The sequence below is a fragment of the Anopheles moucheti genome, chromosome 2 (assembly GCF_943734755.1).
Source record: "Anopheles moucheti chromosome 2, idAnoMoucSN_F20_07, whole genome shotgun sequence".
Classification (NCBI taxonomy): Eukaryota; Metazoa; Arthropoda; class Insecta; order Diptera; family Culicidae; genus Anopheles; species Anopheles moucheti.
In genome coordinates, this window is record NC_069140.1 from 50584076 (window position 1) to 50593621 (window position 9546).

Consider the following 9546-nt stretch of genomic DNA (forward strand, 5'->3'; position numbering starts at 1 on the left):
GCAAACGGCGCACAATGCTGCAACGGAAAATGCATTCAAATCAAATAAATCATCATCGATGTCTAGGTTTTGCCGTCCTTCACCCTGAGCGCCCTCGCGCCCTTTCTCTCCCTCTACTTAACTTCTACCAGCGATACGCTGCATAAATTGCCATGTCATCAAAAACTGGTGAATTATTTGATGCACAAATCCATTATTCACATTGTACCCCGTTGTTCTCGCTGCTCCGTGTCCTTTCCGCTACCAAACGCATAGTTTGAAGGTGCCAGATTATGTATTATGAGTTCAATTATATTTATACAACGCATGAAAATCTCACTATTACTTAATCGGCATCTGTAGAACACTGCATCCTAGCTGCATCTACTATATATCAGTAATTCTTCGTAGCATAACTTACTTAATTACTTATTATAACCTACTTACTTGCTCGTGGGTCTACCACGCCTCCTCTGTCCATGTGGACGACCTAAGAGGACTTTAAGGATTGGGTTGTCAGGTGTCATTATCATGCCGTGACCTGCCCACCATAGCCTGGCGAGTCTAATCTGCTCTACGACAGTGAGGTAATCGTACAGCTCTTCTTTGTAACGACTCCTCCATTATCCTTCCACACATACGGGACCACCTTCTGAGCATTCTTTGTAGCATTCCTTGGTAAGGTATTAACGGAATTGACTGAATAATTATAATAGTAATCGTTAAGAATCTCTGTAGATTTGCGATAAAATGCGGTAGTCAAACACATAACTATATTTGTTGATCATCGTGATCCACTTCGCATCGATCGTGTACGATCGAGGAAACATGTTCAATATCCTGTGGATCTTGGGACTTCTGGGATCTCTCCGTTCATTAAGCGGAAGTCATGTTGATGACCGTCGTACCAACGAATAACAAAGGCTACAACGAAAGACTGAAGACAGGATGGCTATTTCAGTCCGTAGGATTGACGAAAAGGTAAAAAAGGGAACAAAACATCCACATGTGGAAGATTCAGTCTAACACATCTTTGTCGGAGTACTAAGCGACAACCCAGAAACAATGATTGAAGATCCTGTCCAAGGAGATCTTTCCGTGCTTTTCGTGTTTCCTAGTGATCATTGAACGAAAAATTATACATATATACTTTTTTGACGTACGAGGAATGTCCGAAATATTTTTGTACCGTTATAAGTTTTGTATTGAAAAAAAAACAATTTAGTTTGCTAAAATAACTTTTTCAATTTCTCCAAAATTACTTTTGGAATAGCTCTTTACTTACAAATTGCTTCCGTTTTTAGCACCGCATCAGGAAGTACGTACAATTCCTTTCCGTAGCAATTAAGATATGTTCTAAATTAACTGTGCTGTCTCGCACAAATAAATATAAGCAATGCGGTTAATGGTTTTCCCATTTGTGGCTGTGATTGAGGGTCACAATAACATTATAGACAGCAAACTAATGCTTTTTTGCCCTCTTGTGTAAACTCGTCTTTCTGTGTTGCGTTTCGTATGACGCAAGCCACATCACACCGCGCAAAAGATGGCAAAACGGCTTGCGCACGAGCCTCTTCTGTAGCATACTCATTGTGTATTCCAAATGGTGGTAAAAGCGCACGCATTGCACATGAAAAAAGAGTGCAACACAGATGCCTCAACGGCATCCCCCTGTTTGCCACATCTCAGACATTCGAGTAGTGACTCCTCGGTTTTGCTTTTTTCTTAATATAATTCCTATTTATTTTTATTACAACAGCACTTGATGGACCTGGTTAGGCATTAGGCTGAGTTAGCTTAAGGTAAAGAGGCTCCATAAATATTCTTCTACGCACCACTACACTACCAACGTTCATTTAAACCATTGGGTTTACCAATACATAATTTACGTGTTTTTCAATTTCTTTCGAATTATAGAAAAAAATATTGTACTACGACCTATTTTCACTGCATGGTCTTTTATTCACGAGTGTCGCAGTTGAAAACATGGGCATTTCCAACTGTATTACATGCGTCAATCATCACGTACGTCGCTTCTTTCTTATCTTAAACATCTATAGTAAGTTACACTATAAACGATTGCGCAAGTAAACGAGAGGACTTTAAAAATCGATGCTGTTAATCTGCTGTGAACTTTCATTGCAAGACATATAGTTTAGGTCGCTGTCGACTTTGGTCCGGACGTTGAGTTTAGTCATGTGTAGATTGTACACGATCGCTGAACAAAATGCAAACGAGAATTGCATCGACTAAGATTTTAGGATAAGCATACACAATGTTCCGTATTATTTTCACAATTATCGTAACAAATTATTCATTAGCTTTTTCCAAAATAGTTTGTATAATCTCGGTACAGATAGCCCCCAAAATACACTGCATCTGAGCATCTGAGTTCGATTATCGAACATAAAATGCTAGGTGACATTGACTAAAAAATTTGTTTAGATTTTTGTTAATTTTGTTTTTGTTTTCAATCCACAAAAATGTTAAAGGCATAAAGAACAACCGGGAAAGTAGGCTCTATAACTTTCAAACATGAGCGTTATTTCACCCGAGTCCATCAAATTTAAGACACGCGGAATATAAGCTTGAATCTGAATGGAAGTATGTTGAAAATTAGCTGCGTTAAATAGTTTCTTCTTCTTTACCGGCACAATATCCTCAGAAGGTCTAGGCCTGCCCATTCTGGCTTTCTTTGCGTCCTTTAGTCCTGCGTACGCAAGATTAGTCCGGATGGAATTTTGGACCGGTCCTATTGTGTGAAGACAGGTGTCATTACCAATACACCATCGGGCCGCTTAAAAAGTTTACATTGCCCCAATTCAATCTGCCGATTTGCTAAAGCAATGATACTAAATGATGATACTAAAGGGCATGTGTTTCTGGTAGTGCACCAATAGCAGGATGCACAAATTCTACGACATGTCCAAAACAATTGAAATTATCCAGGTTCAATCTCTAACGCCGACGTTCGACTTAGGGACTATCATCCAACGTAGCGTCATGGGCCGACGAATACATTATGTCACAATCAACCCACCAATAGGGAGACTACTAACCGGGAACGATAGTAGGGAAAAATGAGAAAAAAGAAATAACGGAATAATACGATTCATGTTGTCAAATTTGGAGCGATCGTCACAGTATACATTAATCACACTCCTCCATCAAGCGCATATTGCAGCGTGAACTCTGTCATATGTCCTTAAAACTCTCGTCGATGATACTTATCTGGATCGAAGTACGACGTAACGACGACACGATCGCTAAACTTGCGCCCAGTAAGTGCTTGCTGCGCTTTCTGACAGTCGACGATTGAGTTGAACTCGACAAATACCTTGCCACAGCCGGGCACGTCAACACCCTCGATGGGCCGAGGGATTTCTACACTCCTCACCACACCGTACTTGTTACATTCTTCCCGAATGTCCTCAAGAATATCCTCGTACTCTTCCTCGTCCTTCAGCTCGTCCGGTGTGACCATGTTCAGTAAGCAAAGCACCTCAGTCGGTGGACCAGATGAACCGACAAGCGAAAGTCCCGGTACCTGGGGGGAAAGCAATGGAATAGCGTGAGCCACAGTTGATGAAGTAACTATTAAGCATAATGCTGCGCGATCTTTACATACCTGAATCTGTACTGGCGCTACGACGGCAGCGTTCGAGTTCTTCGCTCCTACACTGGCACGTTGTACGATCAATTTTTTATCACCCAACTGCATACCGTTCAACCCTGCAATTGCCTGTAGAAAGTGTGGAAAAAAGTAAACCAATTAACCGTGTGCGCTTTGTCGTGTCTTCCTCTCTGACATTGTCCTACCTGATCGGTAGTCGTATATTCCACGTACTCAGCAAAGGCGTAACCTTTGCCCAGACCTGTCGCGGCGTCCTTGACCAGATTGAACGCCTTCAGTTGACCGAACGAGAGCAACAACTCCTTTACCTGTACACGGGGAAGATAACGTACGACGAACAACGGCCACCAATGCGCCGTTTGACGACGGAATCAAGGAATAGGTGGAATAGGTGGAACAGGTTGAAACAGAAGGATGGATGGGAAGCGCGGTACGTGTCAGTGTCGGGAGGGGGGATAAAAACGAAACAAAAGAAAACAATCACATATTATTATCAATTATCGTACACATGCATGTATGTTTGTTTGCAATCAAACGGCGGAGAATAGAGATCACTATCACGATCAATATCGCGCTCACAACAACTTTACTATTGCTAACTGAACCTAACGACGGAGAACTAACAAGATATGCTACTAATTTTAATGCAACTAATTTCATACAATTCGCTTCAATTTTCCAATTCGTAAACAGTTCCTTTCATCTTCCAAATTTGTATCACATCGCAACGATACTTACCGTAACGAAGACAGCTTTATACTGTATCATAAAATCTTCCTTTTACTACTCTATTGTACATTAACATAGAATGTTAAAAATGCTCTTCAATTTCCTGACTGTAATTCGCTTTTTCTCTCAATCTGAACCAACTGAAGCCCTGCTCTTCTACATTTTCCCTATATGCAAGTAGAGTTGTTTGCGCACATAAACGCTGAAAACAAAGACACACTTCCTGCGAAGAATAGGGGGAAGAGAATAAATTGTTGCCATTTGTTATGCTGAAATGCACTTGCCTTGTGGCCAAAGAGAAACATGGCCCACGTGCGCCACGCATACTCAAGCCCGCCAGAGCTATTACAAACGCCTATGGGAACATTTTTGCCTAAGAAAAGAATACCTCCAACCGGCGTTGGCCGGCATGGTCACAGCTGAAAATTATAATAAATTTCTAACGGTTTCGGTTTCCTTGGTTCGCTTGGCTCTCATGTAAGCACATTTTCTCTCTGGATAATGTGACGCACATATTGCGTGTGATGCCTGCAAAATGATGTAAAGTTTCCTAAAACACAAAACATCTAGGGAACACAGCTGTACCCCACCCAGGGACCATTATTCAAATCAACATGTGATTCGCTTCCGTTGAAACTGAAAACGGTGCGAACGTATCAAGGAACCCCGACCATCCCGAGCATAATGGCCTCAAACCGAAGTCAGATTTTTCGGAGCAAGGATGGAAAGAGAGAAAAGAAAGAGAAGAAAAGAAGAGAAAATGGATCAGTTCTAATTAACAGCTTGAGTTTTTAAATTGCAGATTATTGCTAGATGCATTTGACTGAAACACACCCCCGCACGCTAAATTATAAGGAACGCTGTAATAAAATTGGGGAAAAAAACTGAAACAATTCTGCAACTGAAATAATATAAACGATCCTTCTCTAAGGCGCAATACAAGACGCGTAACACGTGGGCGCCCCATCGATGGTACCGGTTGTATAGAGACGAGGGCTGAAAACGGTACTGAAATCGAGAAACAGGAAAATGCAGGCAGATGCACCTCGCAGTTCCGGCCAGCTGAAGGGCACGATTCTTTACACGCACGCTATTATTAAGCTGTTTTGGTAGGGAACTTGCTGAAAGTTAAATTTAGTTCTAAATACAAATCCTTCGGCTCCGTATCGTGCCACCCCGCCGTTTGCACTGAACAACCGTAGAACAAAACAAGAACAAGGATAGCGATGATCCTATCTGAAAACGCTGCCTAAACGTTGTGTAAGGAGGAAAAAAACGAGATGTACCAGAAGGTTGAAAATGAACGTTCCTAAAAGAAGCTATAACATTTCCGAAAAGGCATCTGAAATGAGACAAATTTACCGTCTGCAAAACGAACACGCGGGGAACGTTCCTCATCGGGCCAATTTCTGTGATGTCGTTGGTATAAAAGTCAATGTAGCAACCGTCTAGCTTACACACCATTCAAATGCCATGTAGGATAGAGGCTGTGCGCAACTGAAATCTGATTCAATCTTTGTTGCCAATCATAAATCGATTGCTGTACCATTTCGTTGAACCTTTGTCTTGGGCGTTTGTTTGGGCTAAGAGAAAACAATATTGGGAAACGGCGATTTTTTCACACTGTCGCAAGTACCTAAAGACCGGGATGGTATTCCATGCATGCATTCTGTTCTATTGCATCCCGCAGCATTGGCATAAACACATCCTCAACAACTAGAAAATAAATTGTTCGATTCGTTTTCCTGTTTGTTTCAAAGCCTGCTACGATATTAGTGCTTCTCAGATTGCCTAGCGCAGGCTGAGAAGAGCAAACCGAAACGGATTCACTAGCAACACGTACCTGATCCTCGTTCAAATAGTTCGGCAAACCACCGATGAATATCTTGTGCGGTGAGTCGGGTACCACAGTGCTGATGACACCGGAGAATTTTTCTGCAAAGAGATCCCAGAATTAGAACATCGCATTCGCAGCAAACAACAATAAACCCATTTTACTTACCGGGAACATTGACCGCCGCTGAATCGGTCATACCGGGCATGGGTTGGTAATCGTGCGGTCTTCGAATCTTCAAACTTTGTCCCTTAAAATTAATGCTATCGAATGCCATGGCTTGTGTGGTTTCGTCGATCGAGCGAAACTCCAGGAACGCAAAGTTCTTGTCCAGATTGATCTGGCAGGCAAGTACCGGATTACCGGCAGCCTGGGCCAAACCGGACAGATGCATTTGCTGATTAAAGAACTCCATCATTTCCTCCTCCGTAACGCCAAACGGTATGTTGCCCACGTACAACCTTCTCGCCTGGCGCGTGATGGTTGAGCCGACCACCGGGACAGCTGCCTGCGGTGTGTCCGCCACTATATTAGCCGGAATCTGCCCTGCAGCCTGCATCGCTTTGTACTGCAGCGGAGTAATGTGCTCGAAGCCTGGCGGCGGAACATCCCAGTATAGCGACGGTTTGCGCCTACGCGAACGATGCTTTCGGTAAGGCGAACGGGAACGCGACGATCTTCTCCGATCGCCTCCACGGCTTCTGGAACGGCTTCGGCGACGCTCGCGGGACCGCGACCGATGGCGTCCACCGCCACCACCACCTCCGCCACCACCACCGCCGCCGCCTCCTCCTCCTCCACCGCCACCTCCGCCACCACGACCACCTCCTCCACCACGATATTCACGATCACGGTCAGCTAAAATATATAAAAAAAACGGGACAATGTACACCGACCTACCCCACAAAACCGATCGAGAGCTCCTTTAGCGTAGCTGTAGCGCCAGCGACATATTGATTTTTGCGGTCTGACGCCAACTCTACCGCACGCCGGAACAAGCGACCGGAAAACCTCAACAACACCCCCATCCCAACTTACACATTTCGTTTGTTTGACTCGGACAAACGATTATCTACGTAGGATTTACTGTTTTCTGCACAATTTTGCTATTTTCTAGCGATGCGGAAGCCTTTTCGTGATTGGAAAAAGCGGCAACAATACGGTTAATGTCAAAGTTTCCCTGAATACGACCGAGTGAACCAAGAAGCTAGTTGAGAAGGAAGAAGAACCGAACTGTCAAGCTTCGGCTTGCTTCGGGATGATTCGGCTATGCTCGAACTGGTATAAACGTCAAATTTCATTATACAACTTCAAATGTACCAGTGCCAACGGCTTTCTGTAAAATAATTTTCCTTTTTCCATATTTATACATCAGTTAACACACTTTTTCCCGTGGCGTGTTATTTTGTGTCTTTCCTTTTAAGCCCAAACCTCATTTTTTTCTTAGTTTTTTAACATTATTCCTCTTATTTCTTTACAGCCATTATGGCGTACAGAATGTTTTGGTCTACCATTTAATTGGTTTTATTTATTGGATAGCCATCCCTGAAAAGGGGGATGCGGACCTGATTGTCCTGTCGTTTGAAAACCTGACCACTATCAGACATCTCATAGCACCACATGGGCACTTCCTTCAAATTCCACTGATCCAGCACGTTAGGCGTTTGGTCAAATTTGTAATACGAAACATGATTGACCTGGTCATTTTTTAAATTACGAGGGATGTTCAACCATCATGAAATGGAACAATTAATAACATCATCATCAGAAATCTTCATGAAAGTAGACAACATGCTCTTTAGTAACTAGACCGAAAGCATTGCAGGTCTTCCCCAATAGCAGTAGTATGATCACATGCTCGCAATAAAAACTTATGTTATTTAAAATTATATTTCTTTTATTTTATTTATTACTGGAACAAGTGGGATCTGGTATGGGAACGACACATGTTACAGGTATAAAACAGACATACATTAAGTAATAAAATTGCATGCCCAGTCGCAATAGAGCGGGTCGTTAATACTATCCACCAGTGGGGTGGATTTGTGATCGTATCAGTGGGATTAACGATTGTACTTTGATATTCGGATTTACTTTTGTCTTAGGAATGGATTTAAACGATGCTTTCACGATGCTTAAGCTCGCATACTCTTCACGCCCTTCAGGTACACACCGTCACCGGGCGATGGCACATATTCATTCATGTTGAAATTCAATTCCGACGGGTTGATAAGAAACCGATGCGGGTAGTACGATAGAACGGGACTAGAATACTGCCCCACTGGACCATTGCTGTATGCTTGCGGTTGTGGAGGTTGTCCATGGTTCACGGTAGCGTACTGTGTGGCCGGCTGGAACGGAACAAATCCGGGCTGTGTGGTGGATGTGGTTGGTGGTGGCGTTGGCGACACGTTGTACGGTGTCGGTGGGACGGGACCGACATGTGGCGCGTTGGTAAGTGATGCGGGCGATTGCTGAAGATAACCCGGATACTGCTGATACGCGGCTTGATACTGCTGGTTGGGCGCGTACGGGTAAACTACCGGGCGTAGCAGCTGTATGTACTGCAGACCTCCGGTAGGCTGCCCCTGGGGATTAATGTACTGCATGATCAGTGGTGTCGTTGCTGTGGAGTGTTGGTAGAGAAACGGATCATTATGAGACACAGATAGTAGGTGCTTTCGCAGCTTTCGAACATCACATACCAGGCTGCAACATATGATTGCCAGCAGGCTGTGGAACCATGGCCAGATAGTACTGTCCTGGCGCGGAAACCGGAGCAATCGCAGGCGCTGGCTGCCGCAGATACGGCGACGGCACCACACTCGGCGGGGCAACGGTGTGGAATGGCGATGCGCCTTCCGGTGCTTTAGCCGTGGTCAACGATTTGCTGGGAATTTGCACCGTCGGTGCCACTTGGTTTTGCAACTTGCTTAACGCTTCACTGTCCGGCGGCGAGATGGTATTGTAACTCGTCGGCCCACTAGCAGGATTGCGCACCTTTCGCGCCTCTTGCGGCCCTATAACACCCGGATCGCCAAGAACCAGGCTGCAACACACCATCAAGCACACGAACAGCTTCATTGTCACGCTCACGTTCACACGTCCACTGGCACGGATGCACTAAAGCTCGAGAATCCCCCACACGACACAACGGTAACGAAGATGTCCGGACGTCAGGAAAACCGCGTACGCCCTGCCACCGGTGCAGGGTTTTGATTGATAAATGAACGCCACCCTGATAGGTGCCGGGTCTTTTATATTACGCCACACGCAGCCACACTACCACTGCCCATCGGTAGGGCGTACTGTGCGGTAGGGTTAGGGCAAACTAATCGCTTCAACAGTGCTGCACAAATACGCTGCACTG

General features: G+C 44.4%; 2 protein-coding genes across 2 annotated transcripts; both read right to left on the reverse strand.

The window, feature by feature from the left end:
• Positions 1 to 1934: 1934 nt before the first annotated feature.
• Positions 1935 to 7354, reverse strand: LOC128296824 (splicing factor U2AF 50 kDa subunit). Its single transcript, XM_053032323.1, has 6 exons — positions 7215 to 7354; positions 6345 to 7034; positions 6186 to 6277; positions 3799 to 3921; positions 3608 to 3721; positions 1935 to 3526 (listed from the first exon to the last, which is right to left on the reverse strand). The coding sequence occupies exons 1-6, from the start codon at positions 7216 to 7218 to the stop codon at positions 3185 to 3187; spliced, it is 1365 nt and encodes a 454-aa protein (XP_052888283.1). The 5' UTR covers positions 7219 to 7354; the 3' UTR covers positions 1935 to 3184.
• A 957-nt stretch (positions 7355 to 8311) lies between these two features.
• On the reverse strand, positions 8312 to 9260 carry LOC128298758 (uncharacterized). Its single transcript, XM_053034536.1, has 2 exons — positions 8882 to 9260; positions 8312 to 8802 (listed from the first exon to the last, which is right to left on the reverse strand). The coding sequence occupies exons 1-2, from the start codon at positions 9258 to 9260 to the stop codon at positions 8312 to 8314; spliced, it is 870 nt and encodes a 289-aa protein (XP_052890496.1).
• Positions 9261 to 9546: the final 286 nt, after the last annotated feature.

Excerpts from the sequence above, each read along its gene's own strand:
- LOC128296824 (XM_053032323.1), bottom strand. Across the intron at positions 3,922-6,185 it reads ACTATTTGAACGAGGATCAG|GTAAAGGAGTTGTTGCTCTC; the intron begins GTACGTGTTGCT and ends CCCCGTGTACAG. Across the intron at positions 3,722-3,798 it reads AATATACGACTACCGATCAG|GCAATTGCAGGGTTGAACGG; the intron begins GTAGGACAATGT and ends CACTTTCTACAG.
- LOC128298758 (XM_053034536.1), bottom strand. The coding sequence starts at position 9,260 with ATGAAGCTGTTCGTGTGCTTGATGGTGTGTTGCAGCCTGGTTCTTGGC. Across the intron at positions 8,803-8,881 it reads CAATCATATGTTGCAGCCTG|CAACGACACCACTGATCATG; the intron begins GTATGTGATGTT and ends AACACTCCACAG.